General features: G+C 43.4%; 1 protein-coding gene across 4 annotated transcripts in view; it reads right to left on the reverse strand.

Moving 5' to 3' along the window:
• ZBTB17 (zinc finger and BTB domain containing 17) overlaps positions 1-3,924 on the reverse strand; it is a 31,080-nt gene extending 27,156 nt beyond the window's left edge. For 2 of the 4 annotated variants that reach the window (XM_057533715.1, XM_057533706.1), the window contains exons 1-2: positions 3,786-3,924; positions 1,552-1,638 (exon numbers count right to left, since the gene is read on the reverse strand). Coding sequence is in view for 2 of the 4 variants with exons in the window: in XM_057533710.1 (XP_057389693.1) it covers positions 3,786-3,792 (7 nt within the window). In the remaining 2 variants the exon portion in view is untranslated. The remainder of the gene's footprint in view (positions 1-1,551; positions 1,639-3,785) is intronic. The other 2 variants (XM_057533710.1, XM_057533701.1) reach the window with 2 other exon arrangements.
• Positions 3,925-13,254: the final 9,330 nt, after the last annotated feature.

The following is a 13,254-nucleotide window of genomic DNA, read 5'->3' on the forward strand; positions in this document are numbered from 1 at the left end:
CCCTCACCAGAGCTTTCAGAGTATGGTCTCTGAGAATCCAGGTTGACAACTTTAATTAGAACGTTGGTGGAACTCCTGAGAAAAACAGGGAGTGCACAGAGCAGTCCTTGATCCTCTGAGTACAACCTGGATAATTCCTGCCTCAACAGGGACAGAACGCAACGTGGCTTCCCTATCGGTCTGGGCGTTCTTCAACTGCAATCCTAACTGGTCTCTCTGGCTTCGAACCACCCCACACCTTGCAGCAGGAGGCAACTGACCCGTTCACAGCAGATCCCGTGAATTACATGCTTGACCTCACATAATTCTCAAAACAATTCTCTGAAGTAAACATTGTTATCCCTATTTTACAGATGAGGAAACTGAGGAACAGGAATGAAGTAACTGACCCTCAGAACAGAGAGCCACTAACCAGGGAAGCAGGGATTCACACCCAACTCCAGCGTCCTTGCCGCCTCTATCTGAGGGGACCTTTATAGTTATCAATCCAAAACATGTCATGTACTCTGAATCTTCACCACCTCAGTACAGCCTTCCAACATCAGTCATCCTCCTTCTGTACACCACACACTTTTGAACAGGTATCTGTGGCGTTTCTTGTGTTGTACTGTGATCACCCATGTGGCTAAGAGCTCCTTGCTCCCAGGATCCAGTCTCACTTATCTTCACATCCCAAGCCCCCGGCGCAGTGTCTGACACGTCAGGCACAGAAAACACTGAATGGGTAAACAAGCCTGGACTCCCTGGGCCCAAGCAGCACAAACTACCCAAAGCCAGGGGAGCCTGCCTTGGGGACCCAGAGGCCTGGGGAACACACCCCGACCTCTTTCACCAGTGCAGTGGACTTCCCTTGGGCTGGGCCCAACCCCCAAAGCCAGCAATCCAGTCACACTGGGGACAGAGCAGGTTCTGTCAGCCAGCTTTCTCTCTAGCATTGGAATAGTCATGATTCCTCCTTTGGTTGTACACCAGATGCTTGTGTTTGGGGACAAGTTGTACAAAAATATGTATCTCTAAACATCAGAACCTTAAAAGGAATGAGCGTGTGCTCCCCACTCTGTCTTTCCCTCTCTGCCAGACAGAGTGCATCCATGATGGCAGAAGCTAGAGCAGCCAGCTTAGTCCATGAGATGGAAGCCTGGGTTTGAGCAAGGAGAGCCACATGATCAATGAAACCCTGTGTCTGGATAACTTCATGGAACAGAGTGAGCTGCCCTGACCGGCTCTGGACTGCCTACTTCCATTCTGTGAAGGAGCGAGGAATAAATTTCTATTTCCTTTCAGCCACTGTATTTTGGAGCATTTTGGTTTGTACTTACTTAAAACAAGGTGTGAACATTGCCCAGGGATTAACCTAGCATGATCTTTCTTAGTAAAACGACAATAATATTATCAACATTCTCCCAACCAAACTAACCAGGATTTTGTCATTACTGTATAATTTTAAAGAAAAAGCTATCTTGAAAGGGTGATTTGAATCACATTGAGCCTAGAGAAGAAGGACAAACAAACTGACCTGGTTTGTTTCATCTTTGAGTATTACTGACATACCTCAGATTTCCAAGTAGCCCAGGCTACTCTGTTCTGACAGTTTGTCTGGGGCAACTCCAGCTTGGTGCTCCTCCTCCAGCTCATTACCTGAATCGAAGACCAAGTGGAAAATCTGATGAGAAACTGTAGGGTACCTGCTCCCTAAGAGCTGCCCTTTCATCCACCAAACACAGGCAAATGCAGAGCACTGAGCACAGAGCCTGGCACAAAGTGTTCAGTAAGTGTTAAATTGGATTGTTACTGGCCTGCTGCATGCCAGACCCTGTGCTGGATACCTGAGACACAAAGATCAATAAACCCAGTCCCATTCCCTACACTCAGGAACGCCTGCTGACCGAAAGACATAACACAAGGTCGATAAGCAAAAGCAATGAGGCTGTGCCCAAGTATTATTACAATGTTAGCATTCCTCTGGGATGTCCCAGACGCTGTGCTTCTCATTCCAGACCCTCACCCAGGTGACACACCCCTGCCCACAACTTTAGTGACCTTCGCTGGATGCTAGATCACCACTGGACAGCTCCACTTGAACGTTTTACAGGCACCTACTTTCAACATGTTCAAAACGAAATTTATCTTCCCTCCTCAAACCGGCTCTGCATCCTGCTCCCTGTCCCACGGAGCAGCACCACCAGCCAGCAGCCAAAAACGTGGAGTCAACCTGACTCCTCCCCGCCTCTAAACCCCTCAGCTAAGTAACCACCAACTTTGGTCAGGTCTACCTCCAAACCATCTCTCCCCACCTTCTGCCTCTTATCTAACTCAAGTCCACCCTCGTTTCTCACCTGATAGTTCTAGTAGCCTCTTAATTGGCCTCCGGGCCCACTCCCTTTAATACGTTCTTTAACTAGAGTGATCTTTCTAATCCACAAATCTGACTTTTAAGTGGAGTCCCATTAACCTAAAATTTCAAGTCCACAGCTAAGTTTAAAAGGCCCTCTAGGGGACTTCCCTGGTGGTCCAGTGGTTAAGACTCCGGCTTCCACTGTAGGGGGCACGGGTTCGATCCCTCGTCAGGGAACTAAGGATCCTGCATGCCGCGTGGTGGCCAAAAAAAAAAAAGAAAAGTGGGGAGGGCCCCCTAGGACCAGACCAGACTGCCTCTTTAATCTTACCTTTAATCTCTGTCTCTAGGCAGAGAACTTCATTTAATTATTACACTGGCTTCCCAGCTTTCTAACAACTTCTATCTTCAACTGAGAATACTCTTCCCCTTTCCTGCCTGCGCTCCCCAAGCATCCTTCAGGTCTCAGTTTCCTGGGGAACAGAAGCCTCCCTGAATTCGCCTAGACTGAGTGAGGTGCCTCTACTCAGTGTTTCCAGAGCACGAACTTTTCTGCTTTTCTTCCATCATATCAGAATTGCCTATGTATCTGTATGTCTCCCACATGAATCTCTGAGCTCTGGGTGATGATGCTGATACGAAAGATAACAGCAACGAACACATACAGCGTTTACTTTGTACCAGAAAGCGTTCTCAGTACTTTACACCTATTACCTCATTTAATCTTTATAACTATCTTAGGAAGCAGATTTTATTCTCAACTCTGCTTTAAGGATGAGGAAACCGAGACAGGGAGCGAGAAACTAACGAAGGACACAGTTGGCAAGCACAGAGTCGGGATTCAAACCTGGCTGCCCGGCTCCACAGTTTAAACTTCGTAACCACTATGCCAGTCTGGATCACTCTCTCTACCTTCAGAACCTATCAGGAGCTGAACCACCGTCTGTGGAACCAACGAATGAATGAAATAATCTTATACGGGGGCAGTGTCGGCCTCCTACACGGCAAGCTCCTTCCTAGGCCCTGACAGGCTTGTGCCATCGGGCCCCGACGGCCAAAGTGAGCTGCGCCTGCACCCCGCCACCTCGCGGCCTCAGGACGCCCACCAGCAGCAGCGCGCGGGGTCAAGGGGCGGTGACAGCCGGGCGGCGGGGGCGGAGATGCTACCAGCTGGGGTGTCACCCAGCCCGGAGGCGACTCGCGCTCCCTCGCCGGGACGGCGGGTCCGGTCCGCCCGCCCACTCCCCGCCCGCTCGCCGGGCGGCGCCCCCCACCCATTTGCCCCACACCCTCTTGTCCTGTGGGGTCCCCTCAGTCCGGGTTTCCTTCCCAGTCCACTTCCCTCCCCTCCCCCACACAACCGTCCCCGGCGTCCCGCCGCGCCACATCCTGCGCCGCCTCTGCCCAACTCCTGGGACTCCTCCAGCCCCGGGTGCTTGCTGACCCTCACCTGCCATGTCCTGGACCCCACCGCAGAGGGAGGTGCATCACGGCCGCGAGGAGGCCGGGGACAGCACTTCAGAGCAGACAAAGGGCGCCGCCATGTTGGAGTCGGGCGGAACCGACCTCGCTGGCTTCCCGTCTGCAACTTCCGGCGCATGCGCAGCGGTCGCCCTAGCCGTAGCTCGTGGACAGGCGCATGCGCCTACTGTAATACAGTACTTCTGCACTTAGAATTGTTCGCCTTGTAACCCTTTCTTGGTTTTCTATTCCAAATATAACAATAACAGCTCCTACGTGTTCAGCGCTTACTGTGTGCCAGGCACTGTGTTAAGCGCTTTACGTGCATTATCTCAAGTCCTCTCACCAACATACGATAATATTTTTGTCCTCCTTTTGAAGAAGGGAAAACGGAGTCTCAGGGTAAATGAATTGCCAGCTGTCACGCACCTTACAAGTGATGAAGCAGAGATGTGAACTTAGTTGTGGCATCAAAGCTGCAGAACCACGATTATGTTTTTCTACTTTCTGAGCCAACCACTACCCGCTTCCCTGTTTAGAGAAGATCCAGGATTAGCCTGGATGTGAATGAGGGTGCCTGGAAACAAAAGTCTGCCTGCAGACGTGACCAGCCATTCTGTGGCCTCTTTCCAACTTTTCAGCACCTTCAGGCCGTTGACTTTTCTACTTCCAAACAGTTCCTCGGCTTTCTACTTTCTTCACTTCCGACCCTGTTTATTTTTCATGATCCATAATTTTAAAAACACTCTAGCCACAGTCCAAAACTCCTTTGCTCTTTGTCTTTTTGTCACATGGATTTGGTAAAAATTTCAGCCCTGGGTGAATCCAACTGCTCCTTTTCCCTTTGCCGACACCTAAACAGCCAAACACAATTGGAGAAAGTACCCAGTGGGACAGACTGTTCCCTACAAATCCATGACTGCCAGCCTTAAGAGGGACTTCAACAAATGTCAGTCTGGCCAATTGACTGCTCCTCTCTTCACAATAACTAGAGAAACTAAAAAACTCAGCAGCAGTTGACTTCACCCTTTCATTTACAGGAAAATGATAGCAAATCTGATAGGAACTCTCCTGTCTTCCCAATACTAAGCATGCAAATCTACTTCTGAGTCATCTGTGTCGGATGTAGTCAATTGAGACTCGGCATCCATTCCTTCCAGAATTAAAAAAGTTAAAATTTTATTTCCCAGACTCAGTAGCAGTTAGAATCCCAGATGCAGATGGTTCTGCCAGTAGGTAAGATTTGGAGGGTGGAAGAGAGGGAGTAGCCATTGGCCTGCTGATGTTAGCTGATTTTTGCTGACAAGAAAGGTCATGCAAATGTGGGGGGTTGCGGCAGTGCATTGTGGCCAGTCTCCAGCTTCATGAGTGTTCAGAAGCATCTGTGAGATGTTGCCAGCCGAACTCAGCATTCTAGTGCCTGGGAACCAGCTTCTAGTCCCAAATTTAGATCCATGGACCCTTGCTGTGGTGATATGTTCTTGAGTGCAATAATCTCAGTGGTGGCCTCTCAATTCCCCATCTTCCTGATTGTGGCAAAAGTAATAGCTCCTAATTGGTGAGTTCTATGGTATTCTGGGAGCCATTAATAAAAGCCCAGTCTAGAGACCATTCTTTCAGCCCCTCCAATAAGTTTATAAACATTTAATTCTCTATATTAAATCCATTTCTAGTTAAAATAAGCTTAGAAACAACATGAGGGATCTTTGCAGTGATGGAAATGTTCTGTACCTTGACTATGTCAATATAAATATCCTGGTTGTGATATTGTACTACAGTTTTGCAAGATGTTACCATTGGGGGAAACTGGGTAAAGGATGGGGAGGGGGATGGAATTGCTCTGTATTGTTTCTTACAATTGCAGGTGAACCTACAATTATATCAAAATAAAAAGTTTAATTAAAGAGAAAGTCCAACGAGGTTTCTATTTCTGCAGGAAACTGACCCTCAAAGATGGAAATCAGGGCATTAAGTTTGAAGGTGATGCAGATCTAGTCTATTTCATGCAGGCAAAAAATAGTTACATAAGTTATCATTCATCACAATAAGTATTGTTGCCTAGAGGAAAGTGCCTAATGAAGGTAAGGCTGTAGATGGAGCAGTTGCTGCAACTGACCATTATGGTGAGAGTGAGGGCTAAGGGCTGTGGGGTGAACTGGCTGTTTATAATTACACTGAAGAGTTTCAAAAAAGAAATATTTAGGGTTTAAATTCTCAGCTCAAGACAGAGCCAGAGAACCAGGGCCCACTCCTGACTACTCTAAATATGTTTTCTCATCTCTTGTAGCCACAGGGCTTATGCAGTCAAAAATTGGACGGAGCTGATCCTGCGAGTTGCTAAACTGCAATATAATTGCAATGTAAGTTGTAATATAATTGCATATAACTGCAACGGGCCAGATGCATTGACTGGGAACAAGAGACACTTAGGAATGGAAATGGGGATGTTTGGGTGGATGCAGATGACTGAGTTCCCTGACTCCCCAAATCCAGAATTCAATGAAACTCCCGTGCCACAGAAGCAGCCCCTCCTCCCATCAAATGGGCTGATCCTGCTTTCCCTGGAGAGCATATAATAACCTCACAGTAGGAAGTTATTTTGCAAGGAGATGCTGGTTCCTTTCAGAGGCCACTCCACCATCCTTCATTTGTCTCCAGATCTATAAAGAGAGTCTAATTCCAAAATGCCCCAGGGAACAAGCACAGAGTCTGACTATGGAGATGGCTTACACACAAGAAAGAAAGAAGGAAAGGAAGGGAAGGGAAGGGGGATGGAAGGAAAGGAAGGAAGAAAGGAAAGGAAGGAAGGAGGGAGGGAAGGAGGAAGAGAAAGAGAGAGAGAGAGAGCACCTTTACTAATAAATGAGCTGAAACCTGGGGAATATAGGTGTAACTGGATTCTAAAGGTGCTAGGTCCAGGAGGAAGGGAGATTACATTCGACTTGGCAGAATGTCTCAATACAAATGCACATTACAGAGATTTGGGTGTTTTAATGTTCCAGCTGAGAACGGTTCTATCAGCACAGTTGGTTGAATAAAATCTGGACCCCATAATGGTCTTCATTAAATGACGGTGAGACAACGGAAACTCTTTAGAGTAATAGAGAGGAAGAAATGCAAAAATTTGGGCAGGATGGTTGGGACAGGGCAGGAGTAAGTATACATGTGTTGACTGAATGAGTGAAGGACTGACTTGCCTGGTTTCTCACTAGGGGCCATTCCTCCAGTGTATTACTAACTGGCTCCCTCACCCCGAGCTCCTCCCCCTCTAACCCCCTCTTCCCCTTAGCCCTCAGAGTGACACACAGGGCCCATCACCATCTCCGAAGTCTCCGGCCTAAACCTCATCCACCCCCTACCCTAAAGTCTTCCCAAAGCTCAGTCACTATTTACACATGGGCTACCTTGCATTTTCCCAATAAGGAGATTTTTTTAACTGGTTGGCCAACTTGTGGATATAAACTTGAAGCGCTGTAGATAAACTGACAAATGTCTATTTATACAATTTAGTTTATCAATTTGATTATAAACATCTTAAAAATCATGAATTATGTAACAGTGTATTTATTTATAAATGCTACTTTTTTTTTCTCTGCTCACTTTTCATGTAATGGTTTCCTTTACTCTTCACAGACATCCTCGGCACACATCCTTGACACTTTTAAATTCATTTTGAAAACTTTGTAAAGTACACAAGAGTAGTGAAAATAACGAAATATTTTCTATACCCCTATTACCCAGATTCAAGAGTTAACTTTTGCTAAATGTACTTAGGATATCCTTTCTTTCTTTCTTTCTTTCTTTCTTTCTTTCTTTTTTTTTTTTTGGCTGCACTGTGAGGCATGCGGATCTTGGTTCTCCCCACTGACCAGGGATGGAACCCGTGCACCCTGCAATGGAAGTGCGGAGTCTTAACGACTGGACCGCCAAGGAAGTCCCTATCCTTCCTTTCTTTTTGAAAAAATTGCTAAGATGGCTGGTGGGTTTGGGTGGCAGCAGCCTGATTCCCTCTTCGGAAAGTTCCTCGTCAACCTTCCATGTAATAGTTTCTTCCTTTGAAGATGCTTGTCTGAGTCAATAATTTCATTAGAGGTTGTAAAATGATGCATTTCTGATCCTATCATTCTTTCCGCATTTATTAGCTGGAATTCTTCTATAAACAAGAACTTTCCCTCATCAACTAGGGCCATATGGTTACCTAGAAAAAAATAGTTCATTCAGGGAAGACTGGATAGAGCTCATTTTCTAAAAATAATAGCTTTCTTGAGATATAATTCACATACCATACAATTCCCCCTTTTAAAGTATACAACTCAGTGGTTATTAGTATATTCACAGTTGTGCAACCAACACTGCTATCTAATTTCAGAATATTTTCATCACTCCCCAAAGAAACCCCATACTTACTTGCAGTCACTCCGCATTCCTCCCTTCCCCCAACGCCTGACAACCACTAATCTACTTTTGGTTTTTACAGCTTTGCCTATTCTGGACATTTTATAAAATGGAATCATACAACATGTGGTCTTTAACGACTGGCTTCTTTCACTTAGATTTTAAGCTTCATCCACATTGTAACATGTATCAGTACTTCACTCTTTTTTTATGGTCAAATAATACTCCACTGTATAAATATACCACATTTGGTTTGTCCATTCATCAGTTGATGGACATTTACATCATTTTCACTTTTGCTATTGTGAATGACGATGCTATGAACATTTGTGTACAAGTTTTGGGTGGACATATGTTTTCACTCTTGGGTGTATACATAAGAGTGAAATTGCTGGGTCTTAGGATAACTCTATCTTTAACATTTTGCCAAATTGTTTTCCAAGGTGACTGCACCATTTTTTTAAATTGAAGTATAGTCTATTTACAGTGTTTCAAGTGTACAGCAAACTGATTCAGTTATACATATATATATATTATTTTTCAGATTCTTTTCCATTATAGGTTGTTATAAGATACTGAATATAGTTCTCTGTGCTGTATAGTAGGTCCTTGTTTATATATTCTACATATAGTAGTGTGTATCTGTTAATCCCAAATTCCTAATTTATCCCCCCCATTCAAAGTGACTGCAACATTTAACAATCCCACTAGTAATCTAAGAGGGTTCCAGTTTCTCCAGATCCTCACTAACACTTGTGATTGTCTGTCTTCCTGATGTTCATTTCCTTTGAATTTTCAATTTTCAGAGAAAAGAGAAGGTGTCCACTAACATCAAATGAGAGTCCTCCCCACTCACTTTTTTTTTAAACTTTTTATTTTATATTGGAGTAGAGTTGATTAACAATGTTGTGTTAGTTTCAGGTGTACAGCAAAGTGATTCAGTTATACATATACATGTATCTCTTCTTTTTCAAATTCTTTTCCCATTTAGGTTGTTACATCATATTGAGCAGGGTTCCCTGTGCTATATAGTAGGTCATTGTTGGCTATCCATTTTGAATATAGCAGTGTGTACCCACTCACTTTTTTTTTTAACACCTTTATTGTAGTATAATTGCTTTACAATTGTGTATTAGTTTCTGCTTTATAAGAAAGTGAATCAGCTATACATATACGTATATCCCCATATCTCCTCCCTCTTGCATCTGCCTCCCACCCTCCCTATCCCACCCCTCTAGGTGGTCACAGAGCACCGAGCTGATCTCCCTGTGCTATGTGGCTGCTTCCCACTAGCTATCTATTTTACATTTGGTAGTGTATATATGTCCATGCCACTCTCTCACTTCGTCCCAGCTTACCCTTCCCCCTCCCCATGTCCTCAAGTCCATTCTCTACGTCTGTGTCTTTTTTTTTTTTTTTTTTTTAAAGAGCTCCTGACTTATTTATCTATTTATTTTTTTTTTTTGACTGTGTTGGATCTTCGTTTCTATGTGGGGGCTTTCTCTAGTTGTGGCAAGTGGGGACCACTCTTCATCGCGATGCGCGGGCCTCTCACTGTCGCGGCCTCTCTTGTTGCGGAGCACAGGCTCCAGACGCGCAGGCTCAGCAGTTGTGGCTCACGGGCCTAGTTGCTCCGCGGCATGTGGGATCTTCCCAGACCAGGGCTCGAACCCGTGTCCGCCGCATTGGCAGGCAGATTCTCAACCACTGCGCCACCAGGGAAGCCCTACGTCTGTGTCTTTATTCCTGTCCTGCCCCTAGGTTCTTCAGAACCTTTTTTTTTTTTTTTAGATTCCACATATATATGTTAGCCTATGGTATTTGTTTTTCTCTTTCTGACTTACTTCACTCTGTATGACAGACTCTAGGTCCATCCACCTCACTACAAATAACTCAATTTCATTTCTCTTTATGGCTGAGTAATATTTCATTGTATACATGTGCCACATCTTCTTTATCCATTCATCTGTCGATGGACACTTAGGTTGCTTCCATGTCCTGGCTATTGTAAATAGAGCTGCAATGAACATTGACCCACTCACTTTTTAAAAATACTTTTTAAATTTTAAAATAATTTTAGATTTATTTAAAAGTCACAAAGATAGTACAGAGAGTTCCTGTGCACTCCACACCCGGTTTTCCCATTGTTAACATCTTACTTGACCGTGAAACATTTGTCAAAAGTGAGGAAACAAACAAAAAAAAAAAAGTGAGGAAACAACATTGGTACATGACTATTAACTAAATTCCAGACTTTATTTGGATTTCACCAGTTTGTCCATTAACGTTCTTTTTCTGTTCCAGGATCCAGTCCAGGATCCCACATGGCATGTAGTCATCAGGTCTCCTTAGCCTCCTCTGGTCTGTGACGGTTTCTCAGTCTTTCCTTGTTTTTCATGATCTTGACACTGTGAAGAGTACTGGGTGGGTATTTTTCAGAATGCCCTTCAGTTTGGATATTTCCAGTGTTTTTCTCATGATTAGACCAGGGTTATGGGTTTTGAGGAAGGAGAACACAGATGAGAAGTGCCCTTCTCATCACACGATATCAGGAGTGCATACTCTTCACACGTACCTAGTCACTTTGGTTTAAATTGTGGTAAAATATACACTGCCCAGTCACTTTTTAAATCATCCAACACAGGCAACAATATCTAGCTAGAATTTAATTTTGTTTGATTTTCTTTGTTTTTTTAATTTTTTTATTGAGGTATAGTTGATTTACAATGTTGTGTTAGTTTCTGGTGTCCAGCAAAGTGATTCAGTTATATAGATATAGATACATTCATATGCTTTTCCATTATGGTTTATTACAGGGTATTGAATATAGTTCACTGTGCTAACCAGTAGGACCTTGTCATTTATCTATTTTATATATAGTAGTTTGTATCTGCTAATCCCAAACACCTAATATATCCCTCCCCCACTTCTTTTCCCCTTTGATAACCATAAGTTTGTTTTCTGTCTGTGAGTCTGTTTCTGTTTTGTAAATAAGTTCATTTGTATCATATTTTAGATTCCACATATAAGTGATATCATATCTCTTTATTTCTTTTTTTTTTCTCTTTCTGACTTACTTCACCTAGTATGATAATCTCTAGGTCCATCGATGTTGCTGCAAATGGCATTATTTCATTCTTTTTTTATGGCTGAGTAGTATTCCATTGTGTATATATATATATATATATATATATATATATATATACACTACATCTTCTTTATCCATTAATCTCTTGATGGACATTTAAGTTGCTTCAATGTCTTGGCTACTGTAAATAATGCTGCTATGAACATTGGGGTGCATGTAATTTTAAATTTTCTTTGATATTTATATAGCATATTGGTTTTCTACTGCCGCTGTAACAAATTACCAGTCTTGTGGCTTAAAGCAACACAAATTTATCATCAGTTGATCAGAAGTCCAACGTGAGCTAAAATCAAGATGTTGGCAGGATGGTTCCTTTACAGAGGTTTTAGGGGAAAATCCCTTTCCTTGCCTTTGCCAGGTTATAGAAGCTGCTTACATTCCTTGGCTCATGGCCTCCCTCCACCTCTTCGAAGCCAGTGTTAAAAACAAGACAACAATGGCCATAAAGCAACAACATTGTAAATTAACTATACTTCAGTAAAAAATTGGTTTATAAATAATAATACAAAATAAAATAAAATAATACAAATGAACTTATTTAAAAAACAGAAACAGACTCACAGACATAGAAAACAAACTTATGGTTACCAAAGGGGAAAGAGAGAGAGGAAGGGATAAATTAGGAGTATGGGATTAACAGAGACACACCACTATATATAAACTATATATATATACATATATATATAAATATCAAGGATTTACTGTATAGCACAGGGAACTATACTCAATATCTTATAATAACCTATAATGGAAAAGAATCAGGAAATATATATATTATGTGTGTATAACTGAATCACTTTGCTGTACACCTGAAACTAACACAACATTGTAAATCAACTATATTTCAATAAAAACAAACAAAAACAAAACAAAGCAAGACAACAAGCCTGAAATGGAGTTGCTTATGCTAAGCCTCACATCACCAAACGAAGATTTAACTTAATTACAGTTTTGGCTCTCCCAGAAATGGAATCTTAAACCATTCAATCAGGAAACACCTGATTGGCACTAGCTAGGTGCCTGATAGACCCCTGCCCTCCCAAAAAGGAAAGTAACCTTGTGATGACCAACCCGCTTTTTTGCCTAGTATAACTTCCTATTCCTGCTCCTTTCTGCCTATAAGTCTCTCATTTTGTACAGCTCCTCAGAGTTCCTTTCTATCTTCTAGATTGGATGCTACCTGATTCAAGTCCATTTTTATTCAAATAAACTCTTAAAATGCTTACTATGTCCCAGTTTGTCTTTTTTTTTTAAATTAATTAAATTATTTATTTGGCTGCATTGGCCTCTCTCTAGCTGTGGTGCGTGGGCTCCAGAGAGTGCAGGCTCAGTAGTTGTGGCTCATGGGCTTAGTTGCCCCACGGCATGGGGAATCTTAGTTCCCGGACCAGGGATTGAACCCACGTCCCCTGCATTGGGCAGATTTTTAACCACTGGACCACCAGTTTGTCTTTTAACACCAGCAATGGCAGATTGAGTCTCCCTCACTTCATAGGTCTCTGGCCTCGTTCCATTGTCACATCTTTTTCTTTTTTAAAATTAATTAATTAATTAATTTTGGCTGTGTTGGGTCTTCATTGCTATGCGTGGGCTTTCTCTAGTTGCGGCGAGCAGGGGCTACTCTTCGTTGTGGTGCACGGGCTTCTCATTGCGGTGGCTTCTCTTGTTGCGGAGCATGGGTTCTAGGCGCACAGGCTTCAGCAGTTGTGGTGTGCGGACTCAGTAGTTGTGGCTCGTGGGCTCTAGCAGGCAGGCTCAGTTGTTGTGGTGTACGGACTTAGTTGCTCTGCGGCATATGGGATCTTCCCAGACCAGGGCTCGAACCCGTGTCCCCTGCATTGGCAGGCGGATTCTTAACCACTGCGCCACCAGGGAAGTCCCTGTCACATCTCTTTCTAACCCAGCCAGGAGAAGG

This window comes from Balaenoptera acutorostrata, chromosome 1 (assembly GCF_949987535.1).
Source record: "Balaenoptera acutorostrata chromosome 1, mBalAcu1.1, whole genome shotgun sequence".
NCBI classification, from domain to species: Eukaryota; Metazoa; Chordata; class Mammalia; order Artiodactyla; family Balaenopteridae; genus Balaenoptera; species Balaenoptera acutorostrata.